At 34.7% G+C, this 26,846-nt stretch overlaps 1 protein-coding gene across 2 annotated transcripts; it reads left to right on the forward strand.

Annotated features, from left to right (window-relative positions):
- Positions 1-371: 371 nt before the first annotated feature.
- Positions 372-26,846, forward strand: LOC146005277 (inositol monophosphatase 1). Of its 2 annotated transcripts, none has more exons than XM_083144395.1 (7): positions 372-581; positions 4,159-4,292; positions 4,968-5,227; positions 8,205-8,310; positions 11,755-11,906; positions 18,232-18,356; positions 25,668-26,846. In XM_083144395.1, the coding sequence occupies exons 1-6, from the start codon at positions 519-521 to the stop codon at positions 18,342-18,344; spliced, it is 828 nt and encodes a 275-aa protein (XP_083000521.1). In that variant the 5' UTR covers positions 372-518; the 3' UTR covers positions 18,345-18,356; positions 25,668-26,846. The 2 variants fall into 2 exon arrangements, with proteins under 2 accessions (XP_083000521.1, XP_083000520.1); XM_083144394.1 differs by lacking the exon at positions 11,755-11,906 and adding an exon at positions 14,756-14,907 and having other exon boundaries at positions 373-581; positions 25,668-26,841.

Here is a 26,846-nt window from a genome sequence, read left to right on the forward strand (position 1 = left end):
CTGAAAATTTTATATTGAGCCGCCCCTGCTGGCGGCACAGAAAAATAAAACAGGTTTCTGTGTTGGCACGGTAACAATAGCCGAAGTGACAAGGTGTAAGCAAACCGAGTGTACCCAAAATTACCCTTGTGCTTGTGCAATATCACAGACCTGCATGTGCTATAGACAGTTTGTTTTCGACTTCGTGTATGAAATGGCAGTGTCCTTCGAAACCTGACTTCTTGGATTTGTTTTTTAGCAGCTCAGTGCAAATGTAATTGAAGATAATTCTGGTTACTTTTGCATTATCTGTCTTAAAAAAAATTACGTAAAAGACGATTTACGGAACTAGCTGACGTAACGTTATATCGGGACGGTCCCTATATAAACGGAAGCGACGAAAACAAAAAAATAACACGAAGGCGCAAAGCGGGTTGTGTTGTGTGAACTTGAAAGTCTATTTTAGAGGTTGTTTAACTAACGAGGTTTACATATTTTATTTGTTGTATTGTTGGAAAGAGCGAGGGATATACTTCAGGATGTCTAGAAATCTTGACAAATGCTTCGACTTCGTGCTAAAACTTACAAAGGAAGCAGGAAAGGTAATTATTAATCAGCTGATTTCGTAAGGTTTCAGAGGTTGTGTGGTTAAATTTTACAATATGAAGTATTTTCACGAAGTAAGAAGGATGATAGGTTTGTAGAGTATTTCATAATTGCACAGAGCAGATCCTTTTCGTGAATTTTACACGCAAAATAAATGAATAGCTCATATCTCTGTACTGCAAGGAAGTGAATAATAAAAAAAAAATGACAACCGACTTTGCACTTGATCATACAGCACATTCAACATGAAATAATGGTAACTCTCATGACATCAGATCTCAAGTTTATGACACTTTCAATTTATTTTCCTCTTTATGGATCAGGCTTGACTAATGTATGTTCTATGCTTATTACACTTTGTACAGGAGGAAGAGTCGAGCATTCCTAATATAATCGAGGTGTAAAGTCATCGTCGAATTACGTCGATTTTTTTATAATCGACAGATTTCAACGTTTTACATAATATGAAAGTGGTTCCAGCATTAGGAAACCACAAATAACGGAGATATTTGATCACAAAGTATGACCCGCGTAAGCACAAGAAACTCCTATTCCAAATTACCATCGCTCATTTTTCCCGTAAAAAAAATCCCCACACAGCAGCAAAACGAACACTCCTGGCATTTCCTGACATTACTACAACCCCAAACTTTAACTATGTTTGCCTAACCTAACCTTACATGCATGGTTCGTGAGGCTATCTGTGAATGGTTTGTGAGGCTACCCGTGTATGACGTCAGTGCCAAATTTTAACTGCAGATTCATGATTACGAGGCCTAAATTATTGACTATGCGAAAAATGAAAGAAATTGGGGAACCATTCGGTATTGTAAAATCATGCCAGAACCATTTCCAATACGAACGAGAATATGTAATTTTAAAGAGTACTAATGTTAAAACAATGAACTTTCTGCTACGTGGTTGCCCGCCCGAAGTACACCACAATACTGAAAATGTCTATACACTCCCTACTATACATTTTAAATGAATAGCACTTACCACACTCAGATATTTCTAACACTGCTCCAAGTTACAAAACACAAATAACGTAACAACATGTTCCTTCATATCACATGAAGATGGCAATGATGAAAATCACGTCATAAATATTCCCATCAAAAAACTCTAATTCCTCCACTATAATACATTTCCTAAAGCTAAAAACAACAGAAATCGTTCGTATAGAACAAAATCTTCATAAATGACACAAAAGTCATCACCTTACAGAGCGTCGACGTTACTGATGGGTGTTATGTACATTCTGAAAAAGAAGAGGAGTGCAGAAATGTCAGTCAATAAAGCTGTTTGGTCTAATGTATGTACATCATCATAAAACATATAGATGTTGAACCACTAGTATATGTGTGTGTCAGTCAGTCAGTTATTTTGCGAACTTTCGCAACATGGAAACATGTTTCTGGAGAGAATGAGTTTTCTTGTGCCAGCTAAATTACTATTCTAAATTATTTTTAAAAAAATACACACATGTTGGTTAACAAATGAAACCCACAAGACATCACACTTATGCCCATTCAATCATTTGTAACTGAAGCATATGTTTTACCACTTGAATGTTTAATGTCAAATGACAGTTTCTAAAAATTGTGAAAATATAAGTCCCAAACGAATTAAAACAATGAAAAGGAGATATGATATATTGATTGTTATTCCCATCCTCCCAGAATTCATGTAGTACATACATAACAATGGGAGAACTAAAAGAAGATAAATTTATTAAAATTAAATATAACAATGTAATTGTTTTTAACAGCCTTTGTTTGCTAAGTCTTTATATATTGTTTAAATATATTAAAATTGTGTCTTGAAAATGATACAAGTTTCTAAAATCAGAATGTCAAGAAAAGGTATGAATGAAGAATATAGAGAATGTCTCTAATTACGTTAATATTTGTTATACTAACTAAATTTGGCCTTCTAATCACGAATCTGTTGTTAAAATGCCGTGGACGCATGTAAAAATTCACGGGTAGCCCCACGAACTATGCGCGGGTAGCCCCACGAACTATGCGCGGGTAGCCCCACAAACCATTGATGGATAGCCCCAAAAACCATTGACGAATAGCCCCACGAACCATTTCCGGCAAGGTTAGGTTAGGCAAGCATAGTTAAAATTTTGTTCGTAAAACAATGCGAAAAAGCTTTTTTTTTTAAAATAAATTAACTTACATCAGCTTTTTTCACGATTTCCAGACGTGTCCACAGCATTTTAACAACAGATTCGTGATTAGAAGGCCAAATTTAGTTAGTATACCAAATATTTACTAAATTAGAGACATACTCTATATTCTACATTCGCTCCCAAGAAAATATAAGAATTGTACAGTTATGGATGCTTCCACATTGCATAATGAAAACCTTGAGTTGGTGGAATCTTTACAGTTCAAAAGTGTCCTTCAGGAGGAATATTATTTGCATGGAAATCAGAGTTCACAGATATTCCTCAGTGCATTAACTTTTTGTATAATGATCGATCTTGCTACTCATGGTTCCAGGTTCGAGTACTGTCTCGGACGAGGGTATTTCTTTGTGAGTGTCCCTTCTTTAATTTTATCTAATCATCATTCTCATCATCACAATTAGTCTAAAGTGTCAAAAAAGCAAATTCAAAATGAGAAAAATAATATGCCAATATCTTTCTAACAAAAGAACAACAACATCGGGATCTAGGTATCCTCATAGATTCAAAACTCACTTTCGAAAACCACATCTCAACTATCACATAAAAGGCAATGCGTATGCTAGGCCCTACTTTACTGATTCACCGAAATCCATAACCCGAAAGCACTTTCCATTTACTTCAAAACATTTGTGTCCCCCTTCTAGAATACTGTTCACCAATTTGGAACATGGCTGTCCATTCTCATACCTCCTAGACCGACTGTGTTCTCAGCTTTTTTGTTCATCGTTCGATATAGCGTGCTGGCCCTGAGAAACCTGCCTAAGGGAGATCTGCTTATAAACTTAAACATAAATACTCCAGAATCACGTAGAAACGTTGCAGTTATGAAATTACTATGTAAGATCATAAATGGAAACCTAAAATGTAGCATCCCACTCCTCGACATAAAACATGGAGCAAGGAGACTTTCCACACTGCAACTCCCAGACTCCCATTCAGACAACGATCATCATTCCATAGGGTACCGAACCAATTCAACATCATCTCAAACCAAGTAGATATTCAATTCATATTCGTCTTTTATCACCAACTTAGAAAAAAATTATACATAAGTAATGCAATGGGAAAATAATCTATTTACCTTGGTACTGTTTTGGCTTGTTTATTTTATTTTATGCAATTTTTATCACTAGTGTACTGTTTTACTGTTGTTTCTTTCCTGTTTAAAATGGCTTCTGTTGTACTGGAAATTTCAATAAATAAATAAAAATAATGAACATGAAAAATAATGCAATTATTCAGCTCCTTTGGTATTAAGAATTTTACTCTAACTTTTTGTCTTCATAGAAAATCATGGGTAATAGTTTGTTGCATTAAATCATACACATAATTTATATATTGTGTTAATTGTAATTTTTGCTTTGTATTTGCAGTTGATACATGAAAGGATACAAGGAGTTAAAACTGTTCAGTTGAAATCATGTGAAGTTGATCTTGTAACGGAAACAGACCAGCAGGTGGAAAAAATGTTAATATCAAACATTCAGTCAGAATTCCCAGATCATAAGTAAGTATGTGGTCAATATGGGGGATCTTTAAAAATATATTCTTAATATTATTATTTGTTAAGAGAGATTAAGCTTCCATATTTGTTTTCTTTTGTGCATTCATAAGAAATTAAACCATGTGGGATTGAGATTTTTTAAACATTTTTTTATTATTAAGAATAATTTGTTTTCACTTACTCATGTCCTGAAAAGAGGCAGAAATACTTTTGAACCATGAGAATGTGCATGGCCCAAGTAACAGTTTATTTAGCTAATTATATTTTTTTATTATTATTTTATATTTCTTTTTATATATCATTCTTGAATAGCGTAATTTAGTAATGTATGTAAATATGTATGACATATCATTCTTTACATATGGTAATCTTGTTATATTAATATATTTTTTTTATTCTTAACAATCATGAATTGAAACCTACTTGTAGACAAAACTTTTAATATTTTATGTGTTTATCTTGACATTTTCCATACCTACGTATATCTGGTTTTACAGAAATAACAATAATAATAATAATAAATTATTATTATTATTATGTTATTAAATGAGGATGCGTAGACAGTTGCCATTAATTCCATGTTTTTGTACAATAGGTGGCAATTTGTTTTCATTGTGGAGAATTCTCTGTTAAGAAGATAATGTGTCAGATAAACATAGAATTTGCTTGTTTCAACAGATTTATTGGAGAAGAATCTACTGCAGCTGGCCAGAAATGTGTTCTAACAGATGCTCCAACTTGGATCATAGATCCTGTGGATGGAACAATGAATTTCGTTCATGGCTTTCCTCATGTTTGCATATCAGTGGCTCTGCTAGTAGACAAAGTTCCAGAGATCGGGATCATATACAATCCAGTATTAGAACAGCTTTTTACTGCACGCAAAGGCCAAGGGGCATTTTTGAATGGAAGCAAAATTAGTGCTTCGACGGAAGAAGGTAAGCAGTTTGATTAGATGCAACATTTTAATTTATCATTCTTATCACTAGATTGGGGATTTGTTTGCAAATGCATGTTTTTTTTTTATTTTATTGAAAAGGCTTATTGTTTTTCATATGCTTTTTTGACAAAATTGTTAATGGAACCATACATATTAGCGCTGAACTGATACCGATTTCAATGTATCAGTATCAGAAAGCATTGGTTGAATTTTATTTACCGATACTTTTCTCTCGTTTTAATCATTTCCAGTGTCCACAAAAATGCCACGCAACACTTTACTTTTGTGTTATTCTGGAAGTTATGCAAAATTTGAAGTTGCCATTGGTTTTGCTCCAATAGTATGGGCAAAATCTGTATTTTGTGATTACATAACAGGTATGTTGAACTTTTAATGTGATCTGGACCAGGAAATTTTCCAGTCATTTCTCTATTTCTGTATGGCTTTGAGGCCCACCCAGCCTCGCATCAATGGATACCTGCGAGCAACTCTGGTGGTAAAGGCAGCTGGACGTTATGTTGCTCACATCATCACAACTATGGCCAAGATCAAGAATATGTGGGCTCTACTTGCACATCGCCCCATATGCCTTCATGACACATGTGCACATGCACAGGGGTACCTTCACCTTACCTTAATTGTTACAATTTTCAAGCATCGGTATTTGGTGGGAATCTGTAAGTGTTTTGGTATTTTTATGGGTATTGGTTTCAACTGATGTCGGCTTGGCCCTGATATTTATTTTGCACATTTCATAAAGAATTTATTGCTAGTGCAGTTCTTTCAGCCAAGATATTTTCTAGATCAGAAACTAAGTTTGTGTTACTATCGAAAGGCATGTATTTTGAATTAACCAATCACCATATCCATCTTATCTTCTTGCTGGATTACATGATTGTCACCTGTCCATTTTTTAAATCCTTTTGTTGTTCGTTGTTGTTATTTAGTCCTGTGATTTTACTTCAGGTTTAAAATGAATAAAAGAAGAATGTTCCCTGAATTCAATACAATTTTAATTTTTGTTATTTAGCATCGTATTCCTTCCACTTTTGGCTAATCACGATGATAAGGATGGGTGATGATATGAAATTGACGAAGGAAACACTCACGAACAACACCCATGCCCAAGCCAGGAATCAAACCCTGGAGGCATGGTATCGTAGCACACTGTGTTAACTATTCTGCCACAGAGGTCAATATTGGATGGTGAATCAACAGACACTCTCAATACTAGAAAATGTGAAGCAAGAACATTTTGTGAGGAGGTAGTCAGATTCAATTATGATTAAATATTGCAGTGAAATTATTTTTCTGGCGACAGTTTTTTTACAATTTTTTTCTTGTGTGCTCTCGATTTGTTTGGAATACCTAAACCTAACTGTGCAATATTCGGGATCCTCTATGTTGATGGGATACCAGGAGAAGTGGTATTGCCAATTACAAAGTCATCTTGATTGATAGATTGTTTTATTATACTTTGCTTTTCTTTCACTTTTGTGTAATTCTGAAAATGAACACAAATGTTGATAAGATCATATCGATGAAGAACAATCACAAACACACATGAACAGAACACAACACAACCCCACAAAGCATTACGCTGGCTGTGATGACCGAGTCTCAGTCTGCAAATGCAGTTCAGGGTGTACTACATGGAAGAGAGGTCAGCATTTGAATGTTGTCACAGAGTCCCCCTTACATCACAGAAAACAATCAAAAAAAAGAATTACAATGTTTTGGTAAAAAAAAATTACAAGTTTTTACGTTGTCATTCAGAATATAAGATAGCTGTTATTTAGTAATAAAAACCCATTTCTGGCAAAATTTTGATGACAATTAATAGGATTTTATCAAAATTCCAAGGATGCCAGAGAACTTCTCTCTCTCCCTGTAGTGATGATTAAATTCATACCATTGATTTATGACACTATTATAACTAATATTTGTAATATTTGCTAGTTTAAAAAGTAATACCTATTAGCAGGGAATGAATTTATATGTAGTAAAAATGTGCATATTTATATAAATATATATTTAGTTATTTCCACCAAAAATATGGAGTTAAATATGGACTTAAAATCATAAAATTACATTTTTAATAATATAAGACACTACACGAACTACATAAAATACAGTCTTGGCATTGTAACTATTACCGTGAAGAGAACCAGAAGCGAATTCCGTACGTGTGCCACAAATCATTGCTTCTGGTGCTGCTGTCGGGGTGCAACTAGTAGCAAGGGTGGGGTTAGCAATGGGCTGCTTGACTTGGGACTCTCTTCCAACGTTGCCAAAAAAACATTTGTAACAACCAGAAGCTGATGCTTGAAGCCTCATTCTCTATTGTTGACAACAAATAAACAGGAATTTCAAGTGAAATAATTCTTGAAGCTTTCCTATCGGTGAATAATGAAGAGGTTTTCTCGGGCAATCAACCAGGTAATTTCACGTGTTTTACAACAGAAAAAGCAAACAGTTGGGAAGTGTAAAGTTAAAAAAAGTAGTTATTGCACGAATGTGGACTATATGTTGAGAAATGTTCTGAAATATGGAAACAATATGTAAAAATAACTAAAATATGAGCCAAAACCTAATATATGTACAAATATGGATAATAAACATGGATTTTTTTAGTCTACATGGCATGATGTGCGAAGATAATACAAAATATAACTGATTTCAGCTTCATACATACAAATCCATTCCCTGCTTATTCGATAAGGCATAACTTACACCACATGCCATCATTTCACTGAGGCACTGCATTGTCTTTTATTTTTTTTTAACTTACCTTCCCCATGTTTTAAACCTTAACTAGTCTTGTCCATCTCTTGAGGAATCCACATGATGTGGTGAAAGTTAGAGAGCAAAGTAAGTGCATGCCAAAAACTGCACTTTGTTACTTAGTAATACTTATTAGTTTTCTGCAATTTTCTACTGAAAAGTTTGCTGATAGTTCTTTTTTTTCATTTCAGATCTCAGCAAAGCTTTGATATGTTACGAACTAGGAACAAGTAGAGATCCAGAGAAAGCAAAAGTTGTGCTAGAAAATTTAACAAACTTGTCTTCCAAAGTTCACGCGTATGTATGCTTGCTTGTTTATATTACTGTTCTTATGAAAGTGTTGATTGCGTAGTGTAAAATTTTAATACTTTAATTTTAGATGTAGAAGTTGAATATGACCATTTATAGGATGAAATTTTTACAAACGTTAATATTATTTCTATTTATAGAAAAGTCAATAGTTTCTGTTAATTTGGTCACTTCAACTTAATTATATTGTTTTGTTCTGTTCTTATTTCATGTCGCTTTTCTACCATGCTTGGCTAATCATGACAACTAGGATGAATGATGACTGGATTAAATTGTTGAAGGGATGCTTAATGTGTTCAGTTTCAGAGATGTTTATTTTTGTTTTAATACCCAAAGCATTGGAAGAGTGCACGTATTCCTTCATTTTGGCATGGTATAATTGAAAACTAGCATGATTCTCCAGTCAGTATGCCATTTCATTTCCATGCAGAAGGTCTTGGGTAAGTGCAGGTGGGACTTTTTCTACTGATGTCCCTGCATAAGCCTCTCGTCAGCAGGTACCAGAATTGAGTTGGGGCTAGAGGCAGCAGGATCGTAGTGCTGATAACATTGCCTCTGTGATTGCTGATGATGAACGTACAGAGTCATACTACCATATGTCTTAATGGCATGGTGCAATGCACATGATTGAACTTTACTGTCTTAGTTTTTTGCGCACCTAAAAACTGATGCTGCAGAAGTACGAACTGATATCACAAATGCATGTGCTAACACAAATTAATCAAGGAGTACATTAAATTGAAATGCCCTGGGTAATGTTATAGGCATTTTTTGTTCTCTCCCCCAACCACACACAGTTCAGTCAGTGATTTATCCACACACCCTTAACACCTCCCCTCCTAAAATAAAGGCCCAATTTGTGGTGGTATTTTGGTTCCAGATTTACACTTACACTCCCCTTAATGAAAAATTCTGGATAATCCCCTGAATTCAGAGATAGAATTGAGAGTTACACAATTTATGGCTGGAGACAGAAAAAAACTTTTGAGAGTCCACTCATAATCAATCCTATACTCAAAAGTAAACTAGTGTCCAAAATTAAAGCAACAAACAAGAAATCCTTTCCTCGTGTGATTTTTTTTTATTTTTTATAAATTTGCCAAGTTTAACCTGTTGCTATCGTCATTTTTTTGTGGATAAATCCTTGCACATTAAGGTTAGTTTATTTTCTATCTTAAACCAGTTGTCTATGACATCATAAATATTACTATCAGCTGATCATATTATGTGGTCAAATGGACACACGGGAAACAATTTCCGTTTGTTGCTTTAATTTTGGACATTAGTATATTTAAATAGCCACTACACAAGCATGTTTGAACTCTTGTTAAGAGGGGATTAAAACACCTTATCCAACACACAGGGAATTCAGAGGTCAGAAAGGGAATTTTTGTGGGAAAATAGGGATGTTCGGTTTGAACTGGGAACAACAATTGAAAGACAAGTGAAAGTAGAGGAATTGCTGGTGGGCTGTGATTCCAAGAAGAAATCCTGTATTCCATAAGTTTCATTAATTCCAAACGTTTGATAATTCTGGCTGAAATGTCTCAAGGAAAGGTTCTCTAACAAATGTTTCCCTGTTGTATTTTTGTAAAGCTCTGAATGGGTGTTTGAAAAAGGGTTGCCAATTTTGTTTCTGAACTTGAATTAATGCAACATTCCAGAAGTTTCAGGCAGGGGGTTGGACAAGAACGACACTTTAAGTAAGAGTCATGGCACAATGGAGTACAGGAACATTTCAATTGTGAACTCATAAAATGCACCATTTTGGTCATCTAAAGCATGCAAAAGGTATGTGACACAGTGATCATTATCACCATTAAAATTGGCATTATGATCCAACAACTTTAGGGTCTCCCACACAGCCAAATGATTATTCCCTTTGGAGCAAGTGGTTGCAGGCTCAGTGCCCAGTGAGAGTGTCAACATTTTAGTGTTGCCATAGCATTGTGCAGGTTATTGAGGAGCTACTTGAAAGAAGTAGTAGTGAACCCCCAGGTCAAGAAACCAGATAACAGCGACAATGGGACCTTGATGCATTAACCATGCTACACCCAATGTAAAGGTGTTTGCCAGACATGGCTGTCAATTGGTTGTTATGCCACATAGTTAAAATTCATACATTTGGCTTATAATTGGGCTGTTTTGTTATTATTCTTTGTTTTTTGTAAAGTAAGACTAAAATTTATATACTTTCTAAGGCAATATCCAACATAATTAAATGTATGACTTGTATAATTTATTTACCCCCCTTCCTTTCAGAGTACTGCATTGCTTGTCTTCTTAAGACCATGCTTTGCCACTGTTTGGCATTATCAGCTGAAGCCAGTACAGTACTACTTAATCAATGACATCTTCAAATACTTCTAAGAATTTCTCCTCCATGATCATATCAGGGTGTCTACCACTCTGGAAATCCTGAAAATGGTAGGGAATTTACCCTATTCTAGAAGAGTCATGGAAATGTCAGGCAAATTTACTGTATTTCTGGAAAAATCAGCTTTTTTTGTAATAATGCATTAAAAGTAGGTTTTTGAACGAAGAATGAAAGGGACAAGCAAGATATTTAAAACTTTGTTGTGGACAAATTGATACACCGAGTATTACCGGTGGAAATTGTATATTAAATGGTCTAGGACATGTCATGTTTTGAGCTATTTTCATGTAGAAACCTCCTACAGAAGGTGGCTATTTTATTTTCCCACTTCCTTTTGCAATTTTTGGGCTGTGTTTGGTAGATATTAGGATTAATGAAGATACTATTATTAAATTTAATTTTGTATCATTTATGATATAATTGTTATGATTATTTATTTCAAAAATTTTTTGTTAAACATAAGTCAGTACTTCAGTACTTGCCTTATTAGAGCTCGCCCCTTTCCAACTGTCAATTTCTATTCAGTTTCTCTTCTTGTTATCGCTTTTACGTGTGAAGTGAATATTCTAAAAAAACAGTTAAGTGCAATTCTATGGTGTTAGCTAAAATATAGCAACCTTCTTACCAACATTCTTAAATACAGAGTGATTCAAAATAATGTTAACACTATATGGGAAATAGAAAATTTGCTTAATGGAGGAAACTTTGCTGTAATGACATGAACTTATGTTTAGTGTGCGACAGTCTATACAGAATAGGAATGAATGTAGATTAAAGAAGTAACATAGATGGCGAGTAGTACATTTTCTATTTCCCGTACAGTGTTAACATTTTTTTTAATCATCCTGTACATGAATTGTTTAGTCTGGCTCTTGGTATGGAAATTCTGGTGGAAAAGTCAAGAAATTTTCTGTATACAAGATTGTAGACACCCTAAATATAGTTAAAAATGCAACCATTGTTCATGTAGAGGAGAGTGTGGGTAAAATATGTTAATAATATAGCATGTGTGGTGAGAGAGGAGTTACAAGGCTTATTGTACAATTGCTCTTTAGAATCCGGACCCAAGGTTCTGCAGCATTGGACATGGCCTATGTAGCAATGGGTGGAGCGGATGCCTACTTTCATATTGGACTTCATGTCTGGGACATGGCGGCTGGGGTTGTTCTTGTTAGAGAGGCAGGAGGTGTGGTTGTGGATGCTGGAGGTTTGTTTTTGTTTGACAGTTAACTTAAGTTGATTTTTTTTTCTCCATGTGAGTTTGTATCATGTGTGATTTTGAACGTTCATGTGCTTGTCGTTTTGATGAGCACAGACCCAAGACTTAAGAACAGGAGGCAGGAGTAGACGGCACCTGGCTGCCTTGATGCTTTAAAATTTCTTGGCGCCTGAATTTTCAAACCGCCTGAATTTTCAAACCCAGTTCTACTTTTTGTTATTTATTTATTAAAAAATTCAAGTTTGCTTATTCGATGCAGAGACATTTGATGTTGGACTGAATAATTTGGAAGATAATTTTTACTAGAAAGTGTATCTGCTAATATTTTGCATATTTAGTGTTAGTTTACATTGCATGTAATTTAACATTATTTTGTGATGAAATGTGGTAGGAAATGGCACTTCTCACCTTTGGAAATCACCAAAATGTCATTACAGTGTGTAATCTCGTGTTACATTCCCACATCAGAGAGTAAGGTGAGGTAGTGTCTAACATCTTGTGCTATGAAGTATATTTCTAACAACACGGGTGAAGTTACGCCATTACTTTGTTTGAATCTTGAGACGAGATGGAGTGTTTCATGTGCTATTATGCTTTATGAATTTAATTACTATTGGAAAAAAAAAATATGTTTAGTTCTTTTAGGATTTTCTTGTGCATGCAATCAAGTCAATACTCAAAACAGCCTGCTTCAATATTGTACATGGTTTGATCAAAGTTGTTTAAAGTGTTCATGTGTTATACATTTGCATTACTTTCTTGCATCTGTGTGTTCATAACTTGAGTTGATGATTACTAGGGCTAGGCACTTCGAAAATGACTGTATATTTCTTGAAAATGCAAAAATTTGTTGAATATGAGCGAAAATCCATCAAAATATTCTATATCATGCAAAAATGGCCAAATATGCCAAAATTTGCCCTTAAAAAGTGCCTTAACTTAGTCTCTTCATAATATGAATTTGCTATATGTTTGGGGAACACATCACTCTTGCCAAAAAAAATATGCTGTCATGAAAATCTTACCCCTAATCAGGGGCGCCGACTTGTAAAAATTATTGGGGGGGCTCTGATCATTGAAATAAATTAATGAATGACTCACTCCCTCTCTTTTTTAAGTTTTGACCTCGGTGTTCGGAATCTCGTAAAAGCCCATGAATTCCTCAAAAATATTAAAATTGTCATTTACAGTTCGAATGCGAAATGTCAATTGTTCACAGATGGATATGTCACAAGTTTCGTAAACCATAATAGCAAAATATTCCCGACTTTTAATATAATGCTACCATGGAGCGCAAGACAGATTTCCCTAATATATCAATTATCTCGTTCTGAATGTCATGTGAGAGCCATTTGTAGCCTGAACGTCCCATCCACTCTCCTAGGTCATGCACATCTTCTTTTGAAACTCCTTTTAGTAAAAATGTTAACAATACTCATAATTATATACTTAGTATATAGTAATAAGTCATGTGTTTTGCTGCCTATGGTCATAGCCCCCTTCCCCCCCAAAGTTGATGGTCTAGAACATTTCAAATGTTAAAGTTAAGTTCATGTGGCACAATTCAGAGTAAACTTTACAAGAGAAGCAAAATAATACATTAGATCCTCTTAAGCAAAATTATTTGCCCCCCCCCCCAAGCCCCATGGAGTCGGCGCCTATGCCCCTAATGATTACTTTAAAGAAGGAGTATGATGACCCAGTTTGGTGGGAACAATTTTTAGCCTAATTAACTAGGAACTAAAGGTGAGCATTAGGTAAACACTGTTGTTTTGAGAACTTAGCAATGAAGTTTTAAATATTAAGTTTTAAATATTTATTACATTGTTTTTTTTTGTTTTATTCCAGATTTTGTGTTACGGATATACTCTTTAATATTTTCAGATTATTTAAGAAATATACATATTTTATAGTTTCTGAATGTGCAGCTTGTGTGAGTGTCATTGTAATATTTACATATTGAACTCTGTCATTTCCTGTCTTTACTTCGCCTATTTTCTTTAGAGTATGAGTCTATTTTTTATAGTATTGCCTTGCTGCATCCTAAAATTTTTGTCTAAGCACTATTTCAATACAACATTCACAGTAACAGTGAATGTAGTTGTACGAATACATTTTGTTTAATCGATATGAATTTTTTTTGTCTGTGATATAAAAATATCCCATGTGCAGTACTTTACATGCACTTTACTTTAGTGGAAGTTGGTATTTACACCCCCCCCCCCTCCAACACACACACGCACATAAGATTGCCAAGATTGCGGTGGCAATTTTCCTCAACAGGACGACTAATTATGAGCAGTTAAGGGGGGAGAGGGTGCCCATTTTATGTTTTTGGAAGGGCACTGAGAGGGTGCACCAGGATTTAGTCTGGTGTCCCGGAGGGTCAGTCCAGCCCTGATTGTAACCCATTTTGAATATTGAACTTTTATTTTTCATCAACCATTCACTCTCATTACCTTTTAATAGATTGGTGTACAATACATCAGATAAGTCAATAAAAAACTATAAACAAAATTCAAGTTTGAAATCAGATACGTTACCCCCACACCCCCTATACGCCTTCATGGCATGGTGCTATGCACAGGGGAGCACTTTGCCTTTTTTTTTTTTACGTTTTCCAATATGACTGCCATTAACTATAGGTCAATTTTGTTTTCCAAGGTTTTACTTAAAATAGCACCATCAAAGTTGTGGGCTCCTAACTATAATAGATGACATGACACATCACTTTTTTGTTTTGCATGAATTTGTAGTAATATTTTTTTTTTCACAGTTGAAAGTAGTGGCTCTTGACGTAATTCCACTTTCTCTTTTTTCTCTCTTTTCTGCATCAGTTTTCGCAGCTTGGGATCTGCTGCTTTAAACATGGCAATGGTTGCACTAGGAGGTGCAGATGCATATTATGAATTTGGAATACATGCTTGGGATATCGCGGCTGGTGACTTAATTATACGTGAAGCTGGCGGAGTTGTTATAGATTGTTCTGGTATGATTTTGTTAATTTATTCTGTCCTGGCACACTTTCTTAGGTTTTTTCTTATTTGTTCTCAAATGTCTATGCAACATTTCTCCATTTCTTCTTTTCTTTAAGTACATGACTTAAGCTTATTTTTCTGCACATGTAAAGCTTTGGCTACTCTTCATGACTTGACACCAAACGTATGTAAAAATGACATAGTAGGGCAACAGGTATAACTTACCAGCATCCTCTCAAAAAAGACAGACAACTGTAGGAGCCCGTCTCAGTGAAAACCAACCACATCGGCAAACTGGCCACTATGTTGCCAAACCTAATCACACCCTTGTTCAAAGGGCCAATGATGAGTGCGTGTTATGGTTTTCTCCTCATACTGTCACTGTGTGGCTCAAATAGAATACATGTGCGAACATGGAAGGTTTGTTTGTAGCTGTGCTTGTTGTGGTGTTAATGTTTGTAGTGGTTCTGTGAGGTTTTTTGTATGCAATAGAGGGTTGTGAATGTGCAAAAGGAAATAGAAAAAGCACTGTGCAAATAATTCTTGCAATGTAGAAAGCCATTCCAAGGTGATGTAGGCAAAACATGTGTATCAGCATCAACATCCACATGACTAGTATGGAGTGGTGGGGAGCCAATACTGTTATACCTGTGCCCTTAATTTGGTTTTTCAAATTTTCGGATCCACCTTTATTTACACTTCCTTGGCGATGAAAACAGATTCTTCGCAAGATATTAATTTAGGTTTTAACATGGTTAAGGGCTCCTGCATAGTCAAATGGTTAGTGCTCACATTTGGAGCAGGGTGTTCCAGTTCCCAATGGAAGCTGCCAAACTTTTGTTGTTGACCCAGAATCGTGAGGACAGTTGGGGAGCTGCTTTAAAATAAGAAGTTTCAGTCTCGAAAGCGAGGAAACAGCGGCGATGGGACTATGCGCTGACCATGCGTCACCCAATGAGAAAAGGCCAATGCGGCAAGCCCTGGAACTCAGAGGGCTGTTCTGCCATGGTTAAACATGGTTGTTAAAGTTAATGGAATCATTAGGAAAAACTAAGCATGCAAGATATGCCAAGCAACTTTTTATTTAGTGATTTGTGTTCAGCATGTCAAGTCACACTGCTACCTGCCTATCAAGCTACAAGTCTGCCTCTGTTGCTTTCAAGTAACTTCCCAATTGTCCTCATGATTCTGGAGCTTGCATCAAAGATGTGTGCCAACCAATGGAACCATTTTAACATTTTTTAAAACCTAAATTAACATCTCACAAGGAAGCTGATTCCATCACTGCTGCATCAGTGGTCAACACATAATCTTATCTAATGAATATTCTGGGTGTAACTCCTGGCCTGGAGAGTTTCTTTGTGAGGAATTATCAGTTTCTTCTAATTATCATGTTCATCCTCATCATTGCAAAAGTTACATAAATGGAAAGAAATACAAATAGTTTTCCATCACTGAGAATGACCTCAAAATCCAGAAAACTGAAATAAGGTTCATGTTGTGATTTACAAGTTTGGTCATGTTACAATGTTAGCAAGGCCTCCCTGATCGTCACCTTGTAATCAAAGGGTCCCGGGTTCGATACCTGGTGAAGGCAATTAGTGGTTCGGATCCCACTTTAAACTGTAGGTCCAATTTCGATTAGCCTTACTGTGAATAAAGTGGACTTAAAACATCACCTCAAACAAAGAAACAAAAACGATGTTAGCAACATGTGATATGAAGTCAACTTTTTTTCTGCATGATTTTTCCCATTTAGTGCATTATGTTACTTTTATGTACATGCTTCAATTTAGCGAGAAATACTGCACATCTCTTCTCATATTTAGATTATACTAGAGATAGCTGTATCACTTCCTTTTCTTTTTTCTTGCACCATCTTGCAACTATGTGATTCATTTCAACTTAACAACATAGACTGTCAGTAGCTTCCTGTGCATTTTTTTTTTTTGCATTGTGGTCATAAATAATATATTATCTTTATGTGCATACATACAGTTTACTTAATTTTGCATTTATGTTTATGTATGCTCATGTGTGATTAAGAGGTGACAAATTATATATGGGTGGACTTTTTGTCATGGTATTTAAGTCTCACTTCTTCCCAAGGGGACAACATCGACTATAGGTAACTCTCAATATGATGCTATAGTCGTATCTCATAGCTCCATTTAACTGCGTATCCTCTGGAAGGACTGAGACGAAACCATGATAATTAAGATGGAAATCACAAAGACCGAAATCCACTCCACACTGAGGTATAGAGAACGAGGTATTATAGATATAAGGCACACATTCACCCACTCACCTTGCCTAACTCGATTCATTCCCAGGGGCGACAAATAAGGTAGTCTTCGGTCTGTTCACCACTACTCAGGGGGCAGGTTCTATTTGTGGTGGAGGCACATTGTGCAGTGGTTCGGCTTAGCCTCAGTTATGCTATCTGAGAGTAAAACTGAGCTACAAAAATATTTTTGCCACAAAAAAAATTAATTTTGAAATATGACAATTTATTCCTGAAATTTTGTCTTGCTACTAGAGGGACCATCCCCACTTCTATTTATGTTTTTGATTATGTTACTATAGTCTCTTAAGTTATCATGTTAATGAATAATGAACAAGCCAGCTTGGTGGCATGTTAAGTGGTCAACTTAAGTGGTTCAAGCTGGAACATGGGTGTTCTTTGTGAGTGTTCTTGCATTATTTTTTTCTTATCCTCACCCATCCTCATCATCGCAGTTAGCCAAAAGGTGGCAGAAAGTGACGTCAAATAAAATACATGCCAACAAATACTACAATAATGAACATTAGTGGTTCAAGCACTCCATCCATGCTTTACCCAGGATTTGAGCTCTGGTATCATAGCGTAGCATCATAGCCACCCAGAGTTTTTGTAAACTTGAAAACTTTATATACTTTGCAAGAAAACTTTAATCCAAACTTACATCATTATCACCGGTAATTATCATAGCACTATAAATTAAATCATGTTTTATTTGTATCATATGCCTCCCCAATGGCATAGTGGGAACTTCGTCACCTTGTAATAAAGGACTCTCGGGTTTGATACCTAGTGGAGGCACATAATAGTTCAGATCTCACTTTAAACTGTAGGTCCGGTCCCAATTAGCTTATCTGTGCCTGAGGTGGATTTAAAACAAAAACTCAATTGCTATCATACAATCTTGTTAAAGAGACAGTTTGTAGAAAAATAATTCAGTAATTATTTCTTTCGATTTTCTTTTCCATGTATTTGTCAGTGAAGTGTGATCATTTTAAATCTCGTTGGTATGCAAATTGTGATTCTGATTTCTTTTATTGATATTGCATTCTAGGTGGCCCGTTTGACGTAATGAGCAGACGTGTCCTATGTGCTGGAACGAATACGCTAGCTCAGCAACTTGCTAAGGCAATGAAGCAATTCTACATGGAGCGAGATGATCAGTAGGCCCATACTAAGGTACATATTTAGATATCTCTTTTACACTGACCTACAATAATGCTTAATTTTTCTTGTATGTACACATTGCTTGCATTGTAGAATTATTTCTCTTGTAGTTTACAGCTGTTACAAGCATAAAAACACAGTTTTTATTGTGATGTTTCAGAACACACACTCCCTTCATCAGACATTTATTTTTAGTTTGATTTAAGATACAGTTTTTTGTTTTTGTGGCCGCAGTTGTCGTGGGGAGCATTTGGTGTTTCCGTGATTTGTTGATTGTTGTTGCTTTTTACTGTGGACCCCTGGCAAGGGGTTATTTCCCACCCTGTATTTGTCTTGTGTAGTATCGGTGGTGTGTATGTATGTGTCTTGTGTTGTAGTTGTGCTGTCTAGTATGTTTGTGTAGTAGTTGTGCTGTCTAGTAGGTTTGTTTTGCGTAGTAGTTGTGCTGTCTAATTTGGTTGTGTTTGTCTTGTGTAGTAGTTGTGGTGTGTTTGTGTTTATATTGTGTTATAGTTGTGAAGTGTTTGTGTGTGTCTTGTGTAGTAGTTGTGCTGTCTAATGTGTTTGTGTTTGTCTTGTGTAGTAGTTCCTCCATTCATATTGGGGGTTAGGCGTAGAGCTGACAACTCTGCACTGTAAAAAGCCATGTCAAGAATCAGCAATATAAGGGGTAGGTGGTGTAAAATTATTTTAATAAACATACATGCACCAACGGAAGATAAAGATGATAATACTAAAGATGATTTTTATACAGAGTTAGAACAGGTCTTTGATAAATTTTCTCAGTATGATATGAAAATTCTGTTAGATGACTGTAATGCACAGATTGGCAAAGAAGAGACATTTAAACCCACGATTGGTAAAGAAAGTCTTCATGAATTAAGTAATGATAATGGTATAAGATTGATTACTTTTGCAACCTCAAAGAATTTAATTGTGAAAAGTACCACTTTTAAACATAAAGATATCCATAAATATACCTGGTCTTCTCCAGATGGTAAAACTCATAATCAGATAGATCATATTGTCATTGATAAGAGAAGGCATACTAGTATAATTGACGTTCGTACACATAGAGGTGCTGACTGTGCCAGTGACCATTATTTAGTAATTGCTAAATTAAGAGAAAGACTCTCAGTGATAAATCATAAGCAACAGAATCTAAAAGTTCTAAAATTTGATACAGGAAAGTTTACTGATGAAAGAATTAAGAAAGATTACCAAATTAAACTGTCAAATAGATTTGATGTTTTGCAGGATTTAAATGATGATGAAAATATAAATGAAACAGACGTAAATAAGAATTGGGAGCACATACGTAATGCAATAGAATCAGCAGCTAAAGAAAGTATAGGATACCATAAACCGAGAAAAAGTAAGCCATGGTTTGATAATGAATGCCATAATCTAATAGAAATAAGAAATCAGGCTAGAATTAGGTGGTTAAATAACTCTGATGATAAAAATCTAAACAATTATAATAGAATAAAGCGAGAAGTTAACCGCACGTTTAGAAGTAAAAAAAGAGATTACTTGAAAAGCAAAATTAACGAAATTGAAACAAACAGCAAAAATAAAAATATCAGAGATTTATATAAAGGTGTAAATGAGTTTAGAAAGGGGTGGCAACCTAAAGTAAACTTGATAAAAGATAAAGACGGTGATTTTCTAGCTGACCCAAGCGATATTCTAAATAGATGGAAGAACTACTTTAATGACCTTTTAAATGTCCATGTAGGAGATAAATCAGAAGTGAATGAAGTACACACAGCAGAACCTTTAGTCCCAGAACCTAACTTGACTGAAGTTAAAGATGCTATTAAAAGGCTAAAGAATAACAAAGCACCTGGCATTGATTTAATACCAGCTGAGTTAATTAAATATGGTGGAAATTCATTAATTTGTGAAATTCATAAATTAATTTGTTTAATATGGAATAAAGAAGAAATCCCTCAACAGTGGAAAGAATCCATAATTGTTCCTGTGTTTAAAAAAGGTGATAAAATGAACTGCAATAATTACCGTGGAATTTCTCTACTCTCAACAACATATAAAATATTATCTAACATTCTTTTAACAAGACTAACCCCATATGCTAATGAAATTATAGGTGATTATCAATGTGGATTTAAACGCAACAGATCAACTACAGATCAAATTTTTCACATCAGACAGACACTTGAAAAAAAGTGGGAATATAATCAAAATGTCCATCAGCTATTCATTGATTTCAAAAAAGCATATGATTCGGTCAAAAGAGATAAATTATATAATATATTAGTAGAGTTTGGAATACCTAAGAAGCTTGTTAGTATGATAAAAATATGCACCAGTGAAACAGAAAGTAAAATTCGTGTGGGTATTAATATGTCTGACAAATTTACAATTCATGATGGGTTAAAACAAGGAGATGCATTATCTCCATTGCTCTTTAATTTTGCCTTAGAATATGCTGTTAGGAAGGTAAACGAAACTAAAGAAGGACTAAAATTAAATGGTGTGACTCAGTTGTTAGCATATGCAGATGATGTAGACTTACTGGGGGATGATGTGAATACAATTAAGAATAATGCTAAAATATTTTTCAAAACTGCTAAAGAGATAGGTTTGGAAGTTAACAAAGAGAAAACTAAATATATGCTTACAGGCCGAAACCAAGTGTTAGGTAATAATCAAAATCTAATTATTGATAACAACTCGTTTGAAACAGTTTCCAAATTCAAATACTTAGGAGTAATATTAACAAATGAAAATTATATTAAAGAGGAAATAAAAAGTAGGCTTAATTCAGGAAATGCATGTTACTTCTCTCTTCATAAACTTTTGTCTTCTCGTTTAATATCTAAGAATCTAAAAGTTAAAATATACAAAACCGTAATTTTGCCTGTAGTATTATATGGGTGTGAAACTTGGTCCCTTACATTGAAAGAGGAACATAAATTGAGAGTATTTGAAAATAGGATCCTTAGGAAAATATTTGGACCTAAAAGGGATGAGGAGACAGGTGAGTGGAGAAGGTTACATAATTTAGAACTACATAATTTGTATTCATGTCCAGACATTATTAGAATAATTAAATCAAGAAGACTTAGGTGGGCAGGCCATGTGGTACGAATGGGAGAGGAAAGAGGAGTTTTCAGGATTCTTGTTGGGAAACCTGATGGTAAGAGACCAGTAGGAAGGCCAAGACGAAGATGGAGGGACAACGTCGAGATGGACCTAAGGGAAATCGGTAGGGATGGAAAAGAGTATATAGATCTTGCTCAAGATAGGGACAGATGGAAGGCCTGTGTTGCTGCAGCCATGAACCTTCGGGTTTAAGAAGGCTAGAGAGTTAGTTAGTTAGTTAGTTAGTTTAAGATACAGTTATAACACTGGAAAAAATTTTAACAAAAAAGAATCAGGTATACAATGGTTCTTATCATTGTAACATAGGAACTTAACTGTGAAACCAGCAGTTTGATTTTGTTATTAGTTTATATACTATATACCGGGTGGTCCAAAAGTCCCGGAATGGTCACATATCGTCAGAAATACACATCGAATCGGAAACGAAAAAATACGTGTTTAATTAGTGAAAGAAAGCTATTCAATGATATCACACTTGATTCCCCACCCTCGCCCCCCTGGGGGTGGGGTGGGGAACAACTGTGACACTAAATGGAAACCCCCATTTTGTATTGTAGAATCGGAAAGAGGACTTAATTCCGAGTGCAACGAGCTATCAACCATCCTCCTAGCTCAATTAGGAACGGAGATATGGCCTTTCAATAGAGTATATGGAAGGAAGTGGGTCTACAATCACATGCAGATTCCGAATCTGCAATCGCTTTCGCTCTAGCTCACTTAGGGGCAGAGTGAAAATTTTTTGGGTTTTATGATTTATTTTTTTAAAATTTTTTTTGGCGAGAATTTAAAATCGCCATATCTCCGTTCCTAATTGAGCTAGGAGGATGGTTGATAGCTCGGACTCTGAATGAAGCCCTCTTTCCGATTCTATAATACAAAATGGAGGTTTCCATTTAAAATTTCACAGTTGCCCCCTGCTCCACCCCCAGGGGGTAGGGATGGGGAATCAAGTGTGATATCATTGAATAGCTTTCTTTCACTTATTAAACACGTATTTTTTCGTTTTCCGATTCGATGTGTATTTCTCACGATATGTGACCGTTCCGGGACTTTTGGACTACCTGGTATATACTATAATTTTAGACGAAGATTTTTATCAATTTTAATTATAGATCCCAGATATTAACAGGCAATTCAAAATCATCATCTCCTTTACAAAAATTCTTGATGTCTTCTGTTACATTAAATTTTATAGATGCTGGCTTAACCCATTTGTGAGAAAGAAAACTCCAGAGTGGGTCTGTGTTGCTTCTCAATATTCCTTTTCTACCAGTGTTCTGTGATGAACGAAGCTTCCCAGACATTCCAGTCTATATCTCCTGTCACTCTTTTTAAAACCCTTCTCTTTCTAACCCTAGCTTATCCAAAAAAAGGGGTGCTGTCAGGTCCACCACCTCTATTTTTTCGATTTTTCAAGTGAAATTTTTTATAAAATATTGAAAATAAATTACATCGTGCCCTATGGTGTTCCCAATATTTCTGTATTACTGTTGTTCATAAAAACATGAATGTAATGTAAATAGGAGGCAAGTGCACTTGGTAGGCCTATCGGGCACCGCCTATAGATGCATATTATTCAAGAAAGTGTACAATTGGTTGGTAATGATTTTAATTTTTGTAAATATTATAATTAATAAACAACTGCACCTCTACAAACAAAAAAGAATTAATTAAAAATTGTTTTTGGGAGTTTTTGTGATTATTGCCACTCCACCATCTTTACAATTTAATGTAATGGAAGACATCAAGAATCTTTGAAAAGGAGATGATGATTTTGAATTGCCTGATGATATTTCGGATCTAAAATTAAAATTGATAAAAATCTTCATCTAAAGTAATAGTAAAAAATAATTACAAAAACAGACTGCTTGTTTCACAGTTAAGTTGCTATGTTACAGCAATGTAACATTGACAAGATCCATTGTAAAACTGATTATTTCCTTGTTAAATTTTTTCCCATTGTTATAACTGTATCTTTAATCAAACTAAAAATAAATGTCTTATGAAGGGAGCATCTGTTCTCCCGAAACATCACAATAAAAACTGTAAGTCAGTCTTGAAGCTTTCCTGGCGACAAATGATGAAAAGTAAACTAATTTCATTGGAAAATATTTATCCCACCTAAGGATAACATCTATGCTGTTAACAATGATCAATCTGTATATACTTTTTTTCCACTTTCGTAAGCACTGTAATAAATATTGTGCCAGCAATTCCCACAATTGTTATTTTTTATGCTGGAGTAAGTTTACATTTATTGCAGTTATTATGTAAACTAGTTTGTCTAATGAAATTCTAATATTTGTTAAAACCAACTCAGTGGCTTAATGCATTAAGTGTCAACTTTCAAACTTGATATTCACGTTCCCAGGTTCAGGTCCTGGCATGGGCATCTGTGTCCTTTGTGATTGCCCTTTTATCAAGTTTATCTAACCATTACTCATGGTCATAATCGTAATTGACTAGAAGTTTCAGAAAAGCCATGTAAAATAACAAAAATACAATGCAACATAGTATTTGTTAAAGAAACATCCACCAGACATGTTTACAAGTGAGCTTATATTTCAGTTTACAAATTTTTGATGTGGAAAAGATTAGTTTAAATCCTACTGAGACGAGGATATTATTAGTGTTGTTAAAAAATTAAAATGAGTTTCCAAGCAAAATGAATATTTGAACAAAGAATAAGAAGTTGCAACTTACAAAATGTGAAAATTGAATTCTGAGTTGCATAACCATTTTACAATTAATTTAGCACATCTAAAACATATTTTCCTTATTATATCATAATTTTTTGCAAGATTAGGCTAATTACGATGAAGATTATGCACAATGATTAGATGAAATTCATGAGAAAAAGTCACCCATGTTCATGCCATGATTCAAATCTGGAATCTTCAGTAGTAAGGTAACTTGGCCACTGAACACACTAAACCACCAAGGTGACTAATAGATTCAGAGTCTTTATTTCACACTTAATTTTTCTCAATATTGTGCTATGTTAGTAAATTCAATATGTAAACGCAAAAATATTTTTAGAGGTAAAGGTGCTTTTTGTTTATACCCATAAGCAAAAGTTCACTGTTATCTAGAAAATAGTAAATTGATCCCCTCTAATATTTTATTTTGAACTAAGAATATCTTAATAAGCAGGCAAGCTCATCCACACTAACAAAGGTAAAGTTACCCCATGTTCATTGCACCAAAAGTTACCCCATGTTCATTGCACCAAAAGTTACCCCATGTTCATTGCACCATGCAATGAAGGCACATAGGGTGTGAAGGTAAGACTCCACACGCATTTGCAATCTCGGCCATCATGAAAGTGATGTGATCAGCACTGGGCTCTGGTGCTGATCACATCCCCAGCTTCTAATAAATGAGTACCTTCAAAACTAGAGAACTCGAGCCATTTTTATGCAGGGGTAAGGTCGAAAAAAATTCCCAACCCTAGATCACCTAGTAAGGGAATTGAACCTTGACCTCCCATTCTGCAGTGAGGTGCCTTACTGACTGGAACACCACAGTCTCACACTAACACACATATTGCCCATTAATTCCACAATCAAAAGCTCAAATTTGATAATGCAATAATCAGTAATTCTATATCTACTTCTTCTGACTATGTGGAGTAATTTAAGTACTGTATGAAGTTCTCATATGTTACATGAAACATGGTGCATATTTTGGCTGAATTAGATGCCATGTTTGACAAGTATGCATTAACCCTTAGACACTGGGCCTGTTTTCTGTACTATAAGCATCAATGCAAAGACAATTTTCAGTGCAAATTCAAAATACTTTAAAAGCCGGGGGCTTTCCCAACCTTTTGTATAGCTGTGACAGTAATCAGATAATTCCTGTCTTGACACTTTAAAGCTCATGTATCAATATAATCATAAACCTCCGTAACATTATCTGAGCCGTGGTTACATTCCAAAATTCACATACTAAATTACATCACCTGTCTCAGCTCAGCATTAATGCAAATCCCTCATCGGAACAGGCACTTGTCTGGAATTACTATTTAAAATTGTGTTTTTGAACATCCTGCGATTCTTGAATATTGTTCTAGTAATTATCTTGATATATTTATTTTTTTTGCTAACTGTGATCGATAGTTTCTTGTGTATAAGACAACTGAAATAAAAATACTAAGAACAGTGTAAACTGATCAACTCATCTCTTTTGCAGGCAAATAAGACATTGCACCAACTCCAGTCCCCATTGGTCCATATATAATGTGGATGGAATGTGTAGAGTGCAATATGTGTGAGTAATGTAATACATGTACTCTTTTGGAGAAAGTTAATTTTATGTAGATTCCCAATTATTTCATGAAAAGTTTAGGTTTTGTAGGTTTTAATTAAATATTATAATACATGGATGCTAGTCATGTTTGTATAGTAGGAACTTTGATTCATTTTTAAAGCCATGTTGAACAATTGTTGATTATTTATTGAAAAAAATACATCTTTGTTTTGAAGTCACGCCATGAATAATAAAATATTCATTACTTTAGATCATTATATGCTAATAGATTCTTTTCGTCGTGTTGAATTGTTCAAAGAATTATTAGAACTTAATCAGTTCACTACAATTCATTGTGCATATGTACAAAAATCATCCAAATTTACATGGCATATGGTTACTTGGAACAGTGTTATAATTTATGTGATTGCATTTTTGATCGTGACAGCTTTAATTTGATTATTAAAATAATTTGTAGACTCGTCACTGTATTGCATTTTGACTGTATTTACAAAACAAGATCAAGTGCCTGTAAGTTATATAGGACATAGGTCTGATATAAGGTATATTCAACATAAAGTGCTTCTGGGTCATTGAATTGTCATTCAAACATGTCTTTGTGTTTACATGGAAGCTAGCAGGAAGGAACTCTGAACCAAATGTCTGGAAATCAGTGTTGTTTTTTTTTTAGTGGCTTGTTTATTTCAATAGCATCATTTGTGTAGGATTGAATTTTATTTATGTAGGTAATTTGTTATGAAAACTTGACATTCCACCTTGATTCATCATTTTGAATTATTGTAATTTGTATCATTCTGTTCTTGTATTGCATAAAGTTGATGTCAAAGAAAACTATTGCTCTAACAAATGTAAATGAGATGAAATAGTGTTGTTATAAATGTCCAAATAAAGTTTCTGGGTGCTATTTTCATAACTTTTTTAAAATTTTTGGTAACGATCACATAATTGTGATGTTTGTATGAGCTGAAGTAATATCACTGAAATTAATAAAATCATAAATTTAAATTTATAGCTTACTGATATGGCAACATGTTGATAATATTTTGTTTGTAAGTGAAAAGTTGCAAGTTAAAGACTGGGAGATTTTGTTTTTGTACAAGA

This window comes from Lepisma saccharinum, chromosome 23, assembly GCF_977018435.1.
Source record: "Lepisma saccharinum chromosome 23, izLepSacc3.1, whole genome shotgun sequence".
NCBI lineage: Eukaryota > Metazoa > Arthropoda > Insecta > Zygentoma > Lepismatidae > Lepisma > Lepisma saccharinum.

Bases quoted from the DNA above. Each gene is read 5' to 3' on its own strand.
- LOC146005277 (XM_083144395.1), top strand. From the start codon at position 519: ATGTCTAGAAATCTTGACAAATGCTTCGACTTCGTGCTAAAACTTACA. The intron at 8,311-11,754 runs GTATGTATGCTT...ATTGCTCTTTAG, and splicing joins TTGTCTTCCAAAGTTCACGC to AATCCGGACCCAAGGTTCTG. The intron at 11,907-18,231 runs GTTTGTTTTTGT...ATTGCATTCTAG, and splicing joins TGTGGTTGTGGATGCTGGAG to GTGGCCCGTTTGACGTAATG.